General features: G+C 42.9%; 1 protein-coding gene across 1 annotated transcript in view; it reads right to left on the bottom strand.

Annotated features, from left to right (window-relative positions):
• The window catches only part of Blm (BLM RecQ like helicase), an 80,148-nt gene that overhangs the window by 44,765 nt on the left and 19,051 nt on the right, over positions 1-16,332 (bottom strand). Inside the window, exons 2-8 of the mRNA XM_021167779.2 lie at positions 15,420-15,521; positions 13,604-14,304; positions 10,072-10,231; positions 7,523-7,650; positions 4,849-4,981; positions 3,905-4,569; positions 1,397-1,588 (exon numbers count right to left, since the gene is read on the bottom strand). Coding sequence (XP_021023438.1) covers positions 1,397-1,588; positions 3,905-4,569; positions 4,849-4,981; positions 7,523-7,650; positions 10,072-10,231; positions 13,604-14,304; positions 15,420-15,517 — 2,077 coding nt within the window. The 5' untranslated portion in view covers positions 15,518-15,521. The remainder of the gene's footprint in view (positions 1-1,396; positions 1,589-3,904; positions 4,570-4,848; positions 4,982-7,522; positions 7,651-10,071; positions 10,232-13,603; positions 14,305-15,419; positions 15,522-16,332) is intronic.

Here is a 16,332-nt window from a genome sequence, read left to right as displayed (position 1 = left end):
CCAGCTGCATGAACTCAGACATGACATTTAAGCTGCCTAGGTCCTGGTATCCTGTAAAATCCATGAGGTCAATGGTTTAAAGAGCTGTCCAAGAGAAACTTTATTTGGAATATTTTTATTATATCTGTCAAGAGGTTGAAATCAAAGTGGAAAGGTCTTGAAAATAACTCCTGAAGCTGGGAAGAGCCATTGAAAGCCTCTGATTAGATGACTGCCAAAGTCCTTCCCAAGGTCAGAACTTTCAAGGACCAAACCAGGGTTGAAATGGAGGCACAGTGTCACTAAGTTAATAAAGTCTGAAATGTGGATAAGATATCTCTGTCCAATACAAAACAGTTTGAGGGCCTGGATAAAGATTGCTGCACAAGTCTGACAAGACCTTCACATATATGCCCTGGTGTGCATGGAGCTCCCTCACACACCATCACATATAGAATTATGTGATAATAATTTTTTAAAAATCTAAACCAATTTGAATAAATTCAGATGTCTAGTCAACAGTATGTGATAATAATATCAGCAGCAACAACTGGGACTTGCTAAAGTCTCTAACAAGAGAAACAACACAGAAGATCTACATGGAATAACGGAACCTGCTTCCTAGCCTAACTGCTTAGTTAACATCCTTCTTTGTTTTGTTTTTTTGTTTTTTTGAGACGGGGTTTCTATATGTAGCCCTGGCTGTCCTGGAACTCATTCTGTAGACCAGGCTGGCCTCGAACTTACAGATCTGACTGCCTGTGCCTCCCAAGCACTGGAACTGAAAGCTTTAGATAATGTCCTTGTGTGTTTGATTTGAAATCACTGAGTAGCTTACAGGCTTTTATAACAATGCACAGCCCCAGACTCCTCAAAGCCTAGGCTAAGAATGAACCATGCTGCATCCTTTTCGTTTGATCCTCATCTGGGAAGTGGGTACTCTACTCCTTACTGTCCTGAACATAGCCACAAAGAGTGAAGTGGCTTGTCCGTGGGCACACCCTTCTTGAAAGGGGCGGCACGACACTGAAACGCCAGGCCTTCACTCTGTAGTGGAAGATCAGAACCGCTGGGCAGCACTGACAAAGCACCAGCCAGAAATGGTCGTGGTTGCTCACATCCATGCTCTGTTCCCTTCTTGGCTATTTAGATTAGAAAAAAAATTTCCCAAGGAAAAGTTCTACATCCGGTTAATCCAACGAGCTTTGAGGTAACAACCTTAAGCAGCTATGAAGTTTACCATGTCACTAACCAGAGCAAAGGATGAGGTAACAGACACTTTCTTACTGTGGTTTTGGGGTCTGAAGGGTCCCTACACACTAAGAATAATGTGAGGTGTTCTTTTTATTTCTATTAACAAGCTTTCACTTAACATCTGCCAATGGACTCCTGCCAAGTCTTATCTAAAAATACATACCAGTGGGCATTAGGATAAAGCAGTCTTCACCAAGCAGCGCAGCATTGATCGCCTCTAGCTGATTAGTTCTAAAATTATGCAAGCCAAATTTCTTATGGAAAATCTTCATCATTTCTTTTGTATGAGGAAAATTAAGACTTTGAAAATGTTCATGATTTGGATTTTTTGATGATAAATTTTGGGCCAGCTTATCTACAACACAATCAATGTTTAAAAAACATCAGTACATGAACACAGTGACACAGTCTAGCCTTACCTTTTCCCCCCCAAAGACCCAACGGCACACTCTCCCTACAGCACACTTTAAACTGTTTACATGGCTGCCTTTCCAATTAGTCTCAGACATTCCTAGGGGTCTAATCAAGTCTTTCCTGTTTTGTAGTACCTACAATACACTTTGTTCATCCTTCCTTCCATTTCTCCTTTGGTCTTCAAGATAACTGTACCCTTTCTACTTGTTTTAGTTCTGCTGTGCTGCAGAGCAAACCTAGGGTTTGTCCATGCTGGGCTGTAGTGCCCTATCACCAGGACACAGCAGTGAGCAGCACACAGTGAGTTGTGCCCAGACACTCAACCAGTTTTGAATTCCCTTTCTTAGTTCCACTTCTGCTCTTAACTTTGGCAGTCTTTCAAATATTTCGGACTGGTTTCTTGCTATATTCTTACTTGGAATTTTTCTAGTCCTGTGATTTTAAACATCATCTGTGTACAGAGAATGACTGGCTGTCTGACATCCTCCTAAGTTTCCATCCCACACACGTCCAACTGCCTGTAAGACACTGCTTGCTTTTCTTTCTTTCCCTTCCTTTTCTTTTCTTTTCCTTTCTTTTCTTTCCTTCCTTCCTTCTTTCCTTTCTTTTTTTTTTAAAGATTTATTATTATATATAATACACTATAGCTGTCTTCAGACACTCCAGAAGAGGGCATCAGATCTCATTATGGGTGGTTGTGAGCCACCATGTGGTTGTGGGGATTTGAACTCAGGACCTTCGGGAGAGTCAGTGCTCTTAACTGCTGAGTCATCTCTCCAGCCCTCACTGCTTTCTTTTATAAATATTTTTTTGATTTATTTTATTTTCATTCTATGGGTATGAGTGTTTTGTTTGCATGTATATCTATGTACCACATATCTGCCTGGTGCCTAAGGAGGCCAAAAGATGGTGTTGGCTCCCCTAGAACTGGAGTTGAGAGTGCTGGAAACCTAAGCCCGGTCCTCAGAACAGCCAGTGCTCTTAACTGACAAGCCATCTCTACACACACCCTAAAGACACGTCTACTTGAATGATTTCCCAACTGTTTAAGTTCAACAGTCTGAAAATAGCCTTTCTCAACTGCTTTCTAAATCAAACTCATCCTTGTGACTTCCCTATTTCTGTGAATGGTGTCACAGTCACCCAGGTCTGAAACTCAGTGTCACCTGAACTTCTCAGATGCTTCCTTCACTGTCTCTCCCTGCTTGCATTCTTACTGGGGCAGCGTTGGTTCTAGAGAACAAGAGGCTCTCACACAGCCGCTCTGGCAGCTCCTCTCACTCCAACACTCAACTGTCTCAAAGATAATTGCAGACATCAAGTATGACACATTCTAACATACCAAAATAAATCCATTAGTGGCTATTTTAAAGGTCAACAGCATCACTCTAAGAACAAACTCAGAGCTATTAAGTCATCAATGGCAAAAATAGGGAGGGCTGTACTTCATAAAACTTTGCACATGTATTCTTGTTTCAGTAAAACCACTTTGAGATAACTTTATAGGGCTGACGTAAGGCTTTAAAATTAATTTAGGCTTCACTCTGAGGCTTTTGCAGTAGCTTAGTTCACTCCTCATTAAACTGTGAGCTCCAGCATTGCTTCTCTGAAAAATTCCCAAGCCCAACTCAGGACATGGCTCATGGAGCCTTTACTAAGCAGTTAGGAAATGTTTGTTTGTTTTGAGACAAGGTCTCACTCTATAATCCATCCTCCTGCCTCAGCCTCCCACATGCTGGGATTACAGATGTGAACCACCATGACTAACTTAATATTTATTGAATTTCTGATTCCACAACCTTATGCTGCTTCACATTTTAATGCTGTGAGACATTTGACAATTTTCTACTTATAAATGAAGTACTTTGCAGCAGCCAGAATTCTAAAAATATACATATCTTGAGTATATAAATTCACCTTTTAATTTTGCCTACCTCCAAATCGGTAAAACTTTGGCACCCTTGAACTTTATTGTTTTAGGGATTAAAAGCTGTTACTTTAAAGGCAAAGGCATTTGGGATGACTTTAGAGATTTACTACAATAGGTTATAATTACACATTTATAAACCTACAGCTGCTACAGAGACAAAAGAGCAACTTGCTTTTGAAATTGTGATTTGTAATTCATATTATCAGTAGAAATTTGCATGGAAACAATGTAGCGCTCAGGCAATGACTGCTGCTATGCTATACAACTCTATTTTGGACAGTTTTGTTTTCCTATAATATCTAAGCGTTCAATTTACTTTAGACTTACCAGAGCAATTCTGAATTGACTCTGAGAGGTTTTTATTCTGAGCGGTTGATACCACTGGAAGAAACTTTGCCTTGGCTGAAGAAATCCTCTCTGAGAGAGATTTAACCGGCCCACCTTCCTTGATGGGTGGATAGGCGGCTGTGGAAGATTTGCTGGCTGAAAAATTGTGCATTATGTTTTCCCAGTCATCATCATCATCATCAAAGTCATCAATGTTAAAGTTATCGATATCATAGGAAGCCTGGCCGTGTCTCTCTATGTTACGTCCTGAAGCAGCTTGTTTACTCTGAGCTTTCACAGTGGTGCTGGTGAGAACATTCCCTGGGAAGTCAGTGCTTTCGTTCCTGTTTTCCATCCTTGGTGTTTCAGCCCAGTTGCTACTTACAAAGGACTTCTGTAAATGGGAATTCAATAACGGCCTTTCAAAGAGATTCTTCGGGGTGGCTGAGAATCCTGTCTTTCCTGGAGTGGTGGCGGGTAAACATTCCTCAGTGGAAGGGGAATGTGAGAGAAGGTATGGAGAATTTAACTCTTTATTAGGATGCCCCACAGGGCAGGAGTCACCCTGCACTGTATTATCAAGTGAATCAGGCCTGTGCCTCCACAGAGAACCCAGAAGTCTGACATCATTTCCATTAAAACCCGCTTCAGCTAGGAGCTTCCTCCTGAAGAAAGAAAGTAGATTAAATATGATCAGTGCTATAGCAGCCATAATGTTTACCTTCATTTTTAACCCCAACAGAAACTATAGAACTTCCCCCTCTTCTGTCTCAAAAATGTGAATATGAATCTTAAATGAAATGAATGGTTTGAAAATTTGATAAATTTAAAGTTTAGCAATGACATCCTATGTCTAGGCCAGACAGCCTGGACACTTTGCCGATTTTGTTACTTGGAGTAGTAGAACTGCAATCAATTATGTTCCAGGAGGATAATCAAGATACCTTATGTTTCGTTGTTGAAGCAATTCGGTCCCACAATTCAAAGCTTTCAATTCATCAATAGGAACAGTATCAACTAACTTACAGATGTGCTCCATCACATGGATAAGCTGCTGCTGTATGCTTATCTGCTGGGCTACAAAGCAATTATAAATAAGTAACTCGGTAAGTAAGCAAGCAAGTAGGTTGGAACTCAGAGCCCTGAAATGCCAGGCAAGCACTCTACCAGTGTGCTACCTCACTGGCCCTCCACCCTTCTCTTTATCAACCCATACAACTAAGAGATGTAATTTCAAAGGAGTTGATGTTTCAGATGAAGGATAGGAAACAAATGAGGTCTGGAAGCAACATAAGCCAAGAAAGTGCCCACTCAACGTCAAGGGTTTACAATACAAAGGGAAAAAAGTCACTTTACATGGGCTCCAGGGAGACAGCGTTCTCTGGAGGCAAGGAAGTAAGAAAGGACAAGTGCTCAGAGAAGATAAATGAGAGCACATGGCTGCAGATGGAATTAGCCAGCGGGGGCTGGGCATGGCACATGCCTTTAATCTTAGTTCCTGGGAGGCAGAGACAGGTGATCCCTGAGTTCTAGGTCAGTCTGGTCTTCAGACGGAGTTCCAAGACAGCCAGGGCTACATAAAGAAACCCTGTCTCAAAAAATAAAAAAAGAAAAACAGCTGATGGGTTTAAGGGGCAGGAGGAAGACACGAGGAAAAAACAGGCATACAAAAACTGTGAGGACAACAGTTTGCAGGAGAGCCAGGAAGTACGGCCGTCTGCTGAGAGCTGTGGGGAGGGCATGGCTGTGAGCGGCTGAGTCCCTATGGCACGTTGCTTTCCTATGTACGGAGCTCAGACTGGGAAGGAGGGTGCACAGTGGTCTGAAGAAATGTAAAGCCCAGGCAGGCTCAGAAAGAGACCAGTGCCTACAGTGGCAAGGAGCTCAAGTTTCCCTGCTGACGGGCCACATCTCACTCAGACGAGCAGGAAAACCCTTGACCAAGGCCTTAAGAGAAAGACACGACAGACAACCATTATTCTGATTTTCAAAGGAAAAGAAAGGGTGGTTGCCAAAAGCTACAAACTAGTAATCTTCGTGTGGACTCAAGGCAAAATTCTAGAACATGTTATCAAAACGCTGCTTTGTAGCTCTAAGAAGAGGAAACAATTATGGAATTAGGGAGAGTTCATAAAAACACAATAGCCATCTTAATGCTCCTTCTTGGAAAGATTACTAGACTGGCATATAATAATAGCTGCCATTTACTGAAGGCCTACAGTACACTTGAAATCTAACAACTATCCAGCAAGGCAGGCATTATTTGTTTTCTCCAAGAACACCTGAGAGAGGTGCAGTATTGCCTGCCTATGATCTCAGCTCTCACAAGGTGAAGCGGCTTCAGCTACAGTGTGAGACCCCTATTCTTAAAAACCCAAAACTCAGTAAGGTCCAAGAGAAAGTGCAGCCCCACTCCCAGGAGCAGGAGACAGGTTTCTGCTGCAGGTCTGCACTAACAGCTGACACAGCATCCCTTCACTTTTCCTGCCTCAGACCTGCTGTTTCTAGAGTCCTATATCCTGGTCTTTTGTAATTCTATAGGGAAGAAGAGAAATATCTTGAAGAAAGGTTCATAATTATATGATGTCAGCTAAGAGGGAAGTCTCTCATGTCCACTAAAGGCCTCTGACCACATCCTTATCCTTGGAGCCAATGTAATAGGGAAACTTAGAGATGGAGAAACAGGTTAGTACCATGGTTACCAGAATGAAATTTAAGAGCCTCCAGGCTGCTGGTTCAAATCCCAGCTCTGCCGCCCGCTGCCTTACTTCTGCAGCTACGTAATTATTTAATTCTCCTGTACCTTAGTTTCCTTTTTTCTTTATCTCCAATGAGAGATAACAGCAACTACCTTAAGGAGATGAAAAGAGGACTCAACAGTTTGCACTGTAGGGCTCTTAGAAGAATGAGGAACATTTTCAGGGACATTTCCAGTAAGAAAAGCAGAGATCAAAATGAAAAAATAAACTTGGGGAGGACAAACAGCAGAGACCACTGTCCACACACAGGCACACGAGCTGCAGGAGAGTGTGGATGTGCTTTGTGAGTGTCTCAAGAGACCTGCCGGGCGTGGTGGCGCACGCCTTTAATCCCAGCACTCGGGAGGCAGAGGCAGGCGGGTTTCTGAGTTCGAGGCCACCCTAGTCTACAAAGTAAGTTCCAGGACAGCCAGGGCTATACAGAGAAACCCTGTCTCGAAAAACCAAAAAAAAAAAAAAGAAAGTCTCACGACCTTCAGAAATACTCAGAGAACAGAAAAGAGCTCCTGTGTTCCAGGAGCTGAATAAATAAAAACAATACATTTTAAAAAGTTGGCTTATTTATACTAGATATTTGGAAAGGAGGAAGAGAGAGAGAGAGAGAGAGAATCAGAAAGAACTGAGGCACGACTGGGCAGACAGATAAGCTGTAGAGCACAGAGGCCCTGGGTTTAATCCCAGCATTAAAGATAGGAAAAGGAATGATTTAACAGGCAATGGCCATCCAGCCCCCGATCAGAACATATACAATGAAGGAGTTGAATGATCTGAACGTCACTGTGATTGTAAAGAAGACTTGAAAGATGCGTGTGTGTGTTTGTGTGTGGAAACTTGAAGTAACTGAAATACGTTTTTATACCATCACAGTCTTTATTGGTTCCTGCATCAGACTTGTGTGTGGTCATTTCCTCTGGTTTTGACAGAAGCTCTTCTGAGGTGCTAAGAATGTCCTTTTCTTTGCCAGAGTCATCAAGATCATTTAACATGCTGCAAGAGAAAACAGTTACCACAGTCATGCTCTGGACAACAGAAATGCAAACTTGGCCTCCCACTATTTCTCTATAGATATGTAACAGATAAAGGACAGTTGTTTTTTATTGTTGTTGTTGTTTGAGACTGGATCAAGTAGCACAGGATGGCCTGGAACTTGCTATATGGCCAAGGCCAAGGAGGGGAGGCCGGAAGACTGGATCTTCCTGCCTCCCCTCCCAAGCGCTGAGATTAGTCTCGTCCACATCTAGCTGGGAAACAGTTTTGTATCTCTTTTTAACTGACCCTGAAGCCTTCCAGTCTTCTGGTCCCAAGAGACCCTGTCAACTCTTGTCATTCTTGGCTATGAAAGGAGTTGAAGTTGAGATCTCTTCTAAAAAACAAACACAGGGCTGGCAGGACTGCTCAGCTCCTTGCACTGCAAACATAAGAAGCTGAGTTGATATCCACTTCACAAACCCAAGAGACAGAGACAGGTGGGTCTATAAGGGGTTGCTGGATAGTAAGCCTAGCCAAACTAGTGAAAGATCCTGTCTCAAAAATAAATAATAAATAAAATATAACAAATAAGAGCCATAATAATGAATAAAATATGCATAAAATTTAAGCATATATTACATAATGAATTGAAGAAACTTCAACTTTACAGTATGTAGTGTTTGAATGAAAATGGTGGCCCCCATAGGCTCATAAGGAGTGGAACTATTAGGAGGCGTGACCTTCTTTGAGTAGCTGTGGCCTTGTTGAGGGAAGTAATTCACTGGGTGGTGGGCTTTAAGGTTTTAAATGTTCAAGCCAGACCCATTGTGCCCTCTCTGCTGCCTACTGATCAGGATGTAGAACTCTCAGTTACTCTAGCACCATCTCAGCCTGTGTACCACTATGCTTCCTGCCATGACAATAATGGACTAAACATCTGAACCCAATGAAATGATTTTCCTTTATAAGGTCATAGTGTCTCTTCACAGCAACAGAACACTAACTAATACACAATATGTACAATTAGTCACATTAGGCTGTACTGGAAAGTAAAGCATCAACCTTGTAAATAATCATTTCTAATTGGGAAAAATCTGACTATTATGCATTGGATCTGAAAGATTAATGTGTTTGGATACCTGGTGATGCTGTTTTGACGGGTTGTAGAAATCTTTGGGACACAGGACCTAGATGGCATATACAAGCCACTAGACATGGACCTTGAGAGTTTAGCTTGACCTTCCTGACCCACCAACCTGTGACAGTAACAATCCTAAGCTCCTACCCCACATGCCATTCCTATCAGCATGGCCAGCAGCCTCTGAAACTGTGAGCCAAAATATATCCTTACTCCCACAAATTGTTTGTCACATCAATGAGAAAAGTGATATGCTAAGTGAACTTACTCATGGTATAAGAATTCAAAAAGTTATGAAATTATAATTTTGTTGTTGTTTTGTTTGTTTGTCGACACAGGGTCTCTCTGTTCCAGCCCTGGCTGCCCTGGAACTTACTCTGTAGACCAGGCTGGCCTCAAATTCACAGAGATCTGCCTGCCTCTGCCTCCTAACTATTGGGACTAAAGATGTGTATTGTCCATCACTGCCTGGCAAAATTATTAATTTTTAAATGTAGCACTATGGAGAATAATGTTAGAGAAAGAATCTGAAATTACAGGTGTATCAATTACAACACGATGATCGAGCAGATGGAGAGGAAGACGAAAACCAAACAAGGACAAGAAAACAGTTTGTTAGAATCTTGGAACTAAAAATACTTCTTCCCTCTTATTTAAAATCCTAGTTAAGGTGGCTACAACGTCATTTGTGCAGCAAACATGTTTAATAAAGAACAAAGCTAGGCAGTCAACATGAAAACATCAGGCTGAGGAAAGAACACCACATGGATCTTAGCCACATATTACTACCTCTTTCATAAGTTTATCAAAATAGGAATCACACTTCGACCCCCACCACTTCTCCAAACACCACAATACAGCTGTTAAAGCACAAACCAGGGCACAAACCTCCCTTCCCCCAAGTGTGGTAGTTCCCAAAAGTAACCCTGGCACTCGGCAGACTAAGGCAGGAGGATCCTGAATTGAAGGTCAGCTTCAGGTACATAGTAAGAGGTTTTTGGTTTTTGTTTTTTTAAAGACACATTCTCACTTGGAAGACCAAGCTGGCCTCAGATCTGCCTGTACTGCCTCCCCAGTGCTGGATGGAACTCAAAGCATGAGCCACTAAACCCAACTAAGAATAGTTCCTAAACAACCAAATAAATAAGTAACAATTTTTTGGGGGGATGCTTTCATTTGAATACAAAATAAATTACAGAACCACAAAGAATACTTATATAGAAATGATATTCTCTAGCTAAGCTACATTACATAAAGCACCTTGGAAACAAACAAGAATATTGATTATTGATTATTTTTACCTGGAACATTTCAACGAGGAAGAAGCAGTGGAGATGATTTCTTCTGGAGAAGGTGGAACAAAATCTATATCATAATCATTATCATTGTGTTCAAAGTATAGAGTGTTCTGAACTGAATGGAACACATCTTTGTCTTCATGGCTCTTCTTTTCACTGTCACCTACAGAAAAACGGTTGAAAAACACAGATTATTTTAATAATCAATAAGACAGAATGGGCATGAGTCCCTGTGAGTGAGTGGTTTGTGGGCAGAACACTTCCTATGGGAGCCTCGTGCAGGTTAGTGTTGGCTGATTTCTTCACAAAGAAGTGACACAACTGTTAGAAAGCTGAAGCTGGACTAGAGCCAAAGATTTGCTTAGGGAATTCAACCTAGCTCTAGTTAAATTATGAAACTCCTGTTTTGGTTCTTTTGTTTTCTACTCACATTTAAATTAGAGTAATATGCAGCAGGGAAGCCTAATAGCACAAACATGGTGGGTCTGTTTTCTTTCTGTTTGGTTTGAGACAGACTTTTAACTCTATCTTCCTGCCTCCACCTCTTGATGCCAGGATCACAGATGTGTCACACAGCCGGCATACACACTGCTACTATACAGACCAACAACCTCCTCTAGCACACAACTGTCCTAGCTGTACCACCGTCTCTCCTGGTGCTCTCTGGGTTTACTTTTTACCATCCGCCTACTATTCTCTTGAGAAACAGCAACATAATAGACTAAACAACAGCTTGCTGGTTTATTATTTGCTGGTTGTTGTTACTGTTTTTTGTTTTTCAGCCATCTCTCATTGTGTAGCAATTTTAGTAGACCTGGATGTTCAAAAACTTTATAGACTCTGGATGTGGTACGTATCTGTACTCTGAGCAATTAAGGAGGCTGAAGCAGCTACCCAGAAGGCTAAGGTAGGAAGACTGCAAGCTTAAAGTATATGTGGACAATTTGGTAAGATCCTGTCACAAAATAAACAATAACTAAAAGGCTGAAGCTATAATTCAATGATAGTGTCTGTCTAGTGTGCATGGCCTACGGTTCAATTCCTAAAAAACAAGGAAAGAGGGGGTAAGGCTTTGAGTCCAGATCAGGGCCACTGAACAAATTTAAAAAATGTTTTAAAGCCAGCAGTAGAGGGCCATACCTTTAAATCTCAGCAGAGCAGGCGGACCTCTCAGTTCAAGGCCAGCCTGATCTACAGAATGAGTTCCAGGACAGCCAGAGCTACACAGAGAAACCCTGTCTCAAAAAATCAGAAAGAAAAAAGAAAACAAACAAAAGGGCTGAAAAGATGGCTCAGTGGTTAAGTGGTTGTTCTTCCAGATGTCCCAGGTTCAATTCCCTGAACCCATATGGCAGCTCACACCTGTCTGTAACTCTAATTTCAGGGCTTCTGACACCCTCACACAGACATGCATACAGGCAAAGCAGCACTGTGCATAAAGTGAAATAAATGAAACAAATAATCAAACAAAAGAGGAATGCACGGAAGATAAGGAATTATTTTCAGCTCTCGTCCCCAAAGGCCTACGCGGGGGAAGAGACGCGATTATAGAAGACAGTGATGCTCAAAATCCTGACTGTGTGTTAAGCTAATGTTCATGTCTTAGTTTTAAAGAACATTAATAAAGAAAGGAAAGATAAAAGAAAAGAGGGAAGGGCCGGCAAGTGGTGGCGCATGCCTTTAATCCTAGCACTTGGGAGGCAGAGGCAGGCAGATTTCTGAGTTCGAGGCCAGCCTGCTCTACAGAGTGAGTTCCAAGCCGGGCGTAGTGGCGCACGCCTTTAATCCCAGCACTTGGGAGGCAGAGGCAGGAGGATTTCTGAGTTCGAGGCCAGCCTGGTCTACAGAGTGAGTTCCAGGACAGCCAAGGCTACACAGAGAAACCCTGTCTCAAAAAACAAAAAACAGAGTGAGTTCCAGGACAGCCAGGGCTATTCAGAGAAACCCTGTCTCGGAACCCCCCGCCCTGCCAAAAAAAAGAAAGGAGGGAAGGTAATGGGTGAGGGAAGAAAAGAAGGGGAAGGGATAAAGGAAAAGAAAAGGGTGAACTGGGTGTAGTAGCTTCTAATCTTAATTTCTGCACTCAGGAGACTGAGGCAGGAGTATCAAGAATTTAAGACCAGGGGCTAGACAGATGGCTTAGCACTTTAAGAGCCCCTACTACTCATGTAGAGGTCCTGGACTGAATTCCCAGCACCAACACGATGGCTTACAACTATCTGTAACTCCAATTCCAAGGACTCTGATGACTTCTGGCCTTTGAAGGCATAAAGCACACACATGGGGTAGGGTGGGGTGTGTGCATATGTGCACATGTACTCATGTACATGCATCGTAGGGTTTTTACTACTTTGATGAAACACTATGATCAAAAGTGACTTAGTGAGGAAAGGGTTCTCATCGTTTAACTCGAAGTCCACCCTCCAGGTGAGTCAGAGCAGAAACTCAGGGAAGGAACCTGGAGGCAAGAATTGTTGCAGAGGCCACTGAGCACTGTTTATCAGCTTGCTCATCTTCTTTTCTTACAGCACCCAGCACCATCAGCCCAGTTGTGGCACTGCTTAGTGAGCTGGGCCCTCTTAAGTTAGCCAACAATCAAGAAAACGTACCACAAGCCAGTCTGGTGGGGGAATTTTTTCAATTGAGAATCCCTTTCCACAAATAACTTTAGCTTGTGTAAGTTGACATAAAACTAACCAGTACAACATAAAATAAAACATTTTACATGACTGTACAACCAATGCTTTCTATGGCTTAAGCTAAGTGTTGTTAAAAGAATTAAAGAATTAAAAATTACAATGAACTAAAAGTAATTCCTGAGGAAGGTACTCTTATTATGAGACTGCTCCGGGCTAAGTGAAGTATGGATCCCATACTGAAATGGCTAGCAGCACCCCGAGCCTCCCGTCACTTCCCACTCACTCAAGAGAAACTTCTAGGTGCACCAGCTCCATTCGTGTACTTTGGTCAGTACACAAAATTCTTGAAAAAAATCATTATTTATATTTACTGTACCTTTTATATATCTAGAACTATGTGGACACAAATGTATTTCATTGTACTGCAGACACCTACAGTCCTCCCAGATGTGTGGTTTGGAGCCTCCAGGCAGGAGGCAAGCCATCTAGCCGAGGTGTGCAATCAGCTCTGCCATCTGGTTAAGCAAGTGCACTACGTTTGCCTGACAGGGACTCATGATGTAGTGCTCTCAGAACACATCCTTGTTACTAAGTGACACGCGACTGCAGTCAACAGGATGACCAGGTGTTAGCGTCAGGACCGCATGTGCACTCTGTGGTGGTAAGCCATTAAGACATTACACATGGGAAGGCTTGTCTCCCTTTCCAACCCTATCAGTAGACACCCACCTCAACCTCTGCGGACCTACCTTCTTCATGTCTAAAGTCACAGAACTAAGCCCAGCAGAGCAGAGAGTAAGACCCTCAAGGACACAACTGTCCTGTGTACCGCTGCTCCCAGTGCTCAGCTTTAGACTAGAAAGCACTGAAACGAAGGTGAGATGACGGACGGCTACCTCTTTCAGCGCCCATGTGAGCTTTCAAAGGCTGACTTTCCTGCGGGCCTTTCTCCGGGAGCTCTTCAGAAGCAGAGTCATTGTCAAGGCAGATCACGTCCCTGCTCAGGCAGACGGCCCCCTCCGCCTCCTCCTCTTCCGGTTCCTTCGTTAAATCCACTTGCAGGCATTCGGGGGAGGGAGGAGTCGAGTCAGTCTCTACTGCATTGGCTTTATGAGGTGGTGGCTTAAAGAAGTTTCTCTTAGTCTTTTTCATTTTCTGAGCGGTTCTTACTCTTGTGGCAGGATTTTCAGCCAGTGAAGCAAACGCATCTGATGCTGACATATCAAAGTCATCCATATCAGCCCAGTCACTGAGGGAGTCTGCAGAAGAACTGAATTCTAATTTCTTGAAAACAGCCACAGGCAGTTTCTTCACAGCGGGGGTTTTGGGGGTAGTACACGAGGTGTCCTGAGCAGGCTGTCCCATGGCCGGCAGTGACGGCTCAGAGCATGTCCCCGCGCTTTGCTGCCTTCCAGGGAAATGTTTAAAGAAGCCTTCAATCTTTGCCTGCTGCTTTGGTTTGTGGAGTGGAGACTCAGTGAATGAAAAGGCTTCAGACACGTTCACATCTTTATCACTCAACGCAGGTGTTTTTACTACGGACACACTAGTGACAGACACATCACCCTCTGATGTTTTCTTTTTAAAAGTAAAACCTCTGAAAAATAATGGAAAAACTGAGTTAGTGAATTCATTTGTTTCTGATGCTGAGGACTGAACCCAGGGCCTCATTTTTGCTAAGCAAGCATTCTATCATAACCTACAATCCCAGGCCCTGATGGATTCATTTCCATTTTAACAAACTCATTCTCCTATAAAACATTTCAAGTGCAAGTCATATTAATTGTATTGAGCATAGAATCTGTCTCACTCTGTGTTTTTGAAAATTCACCAGGTACTTAAATACCTTTGGTCCCTCTGATCCTCCATTCAGAGGCTAGTTACTGGGCTGAGAGTTCCTAGGCCACTCCTACACTTTATTTCTCAGGCTGGAGGTCCTTAATAGTCCCTTCAGAAGGAAAAGACAGGATGTGTTGAGATAGACAGACAGACAGACAGACTCAGAGTGGAATTTGCTACTGTGACAAAAAATTTTTACGGGAGAAAGGAGTTTTAGAAAAGCTGCTGAGATCTGAAGGACACATGAGGCAGAGGCTGTCTGCTGACATTAGTGACTGAAGGTCCCCAGCGATGTTGAAGTAACTTTAAATCTACATGCATGGAGCAGTGCTTGCTATCTGGTAAGGGCACAACCTAAGTACAGTGTATTATTAGATATCTTAGGAACTTGGGGCTTAGCTTGCAGGAGACACAAGAACTAGAGAGTGGTCATTTAACTATACAGTTTTACAGAGAATATGAGGTTACACTAAAGTATAATATCTGTCCAAATTTACAAGAAAATTCATTACTTGGTCATCCAACTTTACTGAACAAGTATGTGCCAGGACCTGTGTAAAGCTAGAACAATCACACTCAGCTCTGCTAGCACAGGCTCTACTATTAACTTGCAACAGGGAAAACCACTGGGCTCCTCATTTCCTCTGTGAAATGAGAGAGCTGGAGGAAGCCTGGTGTGGTGGTGATCTGAGCACAGACACGGCTGAGGGAGGACTGTGGCAAGTGTGAGGCTGGGCAGTGTGGACTGGAGTGAGCTCAAAGTCAGCAGGGGCTATGCATGGGACCCTATCCCAGACTCCACAGAGGTGAAAGGCGAGAGCTCCATTTGTATGACACCGGAGCTGTCTTCTACATGAGAATAAACATACTTACAAAGATTTTGGTTTTGAAAGGCTGGGTTGATTATTAAGTTTTCTGGCTGAGTGTCGCTGTAGTTGTTCTTGTAGATTGTTCAGAGGAACAGCAGCCATGATCCTAAAAAGGAAGAGGGCAACCGTTAATGGAGTTAGGTATTTAGTATCATTCAGCATATTTACTGAGGAGGTAAAAGACTTAAACCACTACATCATTCCAGATGTGCCCAGAGTAACACACTTTTGCTGCCCCCCCCTTTCTCCTCCTGTCAACAGATTGCTTTAACATTTACATCTGGTGACATTTAAAACACACATTTTTTAACTAGAGATTTACTTGAATAGCAAAATGGCCTGGTTTCCTCTTTTCTTCAACAGATGCTAAAATCAGCACAGCCTGGCCTAGGCTTGGAGGGCACATAGGGAGTGAGAGGGGAGTGATGATCAAAGCAAACTAGGAACCCGGGGGACAGCCAGGACGTGAATTCTCTGTGCAAAACTAAAGGTCCAGTAAAGACAGGCCTCCCACGGCGAGTGCAAAGGCTGACCAGCCAGAGCCATGCTCCAGTCGCCCCCAGTCCACGGCAGACTGCCACACACATTTATATCCCTGTGTAACACTTGCTGCACTGGTTCGCTTTCACCCAGATAAAGCGCAGCTCAAGCCACCTTGAAACCACTGAGCTAAAGACAGACAGCTATATCTATAGAGTTTTTAAAAAGTTATTTCAGATGAATTATAAATCCTCTTTCCCACTCAATTTGGATTTAAAACAAAATGTACTATTAGTGTGTATGTGTGCATGTGTGTGTGTGCACGGGGAGGAGCACACCTGTCACTCAGATATGGCGGTCATAGGACAACTCTGTGTCCATCTTTCTTCTGGTTCCAGTGATGGGTCCTGGTCCTCGGCTTGTAGAGGAAGCCCCTC

The sequence above is a fragment of the Mus caroli genome, unplaced genomic scaffold (genome assembly GCF_978045245.1).
Source record: "Mus caroli unplaced genomic scaffold, Mus_caroli_1 scaffold_8, whole genome shotgun sequence".
Classification (NCBI taxonomy): Eukaryota; Metazoa; Chordata; class Mammalia; order Rodentia; family Muridae; genus Mus; species Mus caroli.
Note: the sequence above shows the minus strand (reverse complement) of the source record. Positions and strands in the feature narration are given on the sequence as shown.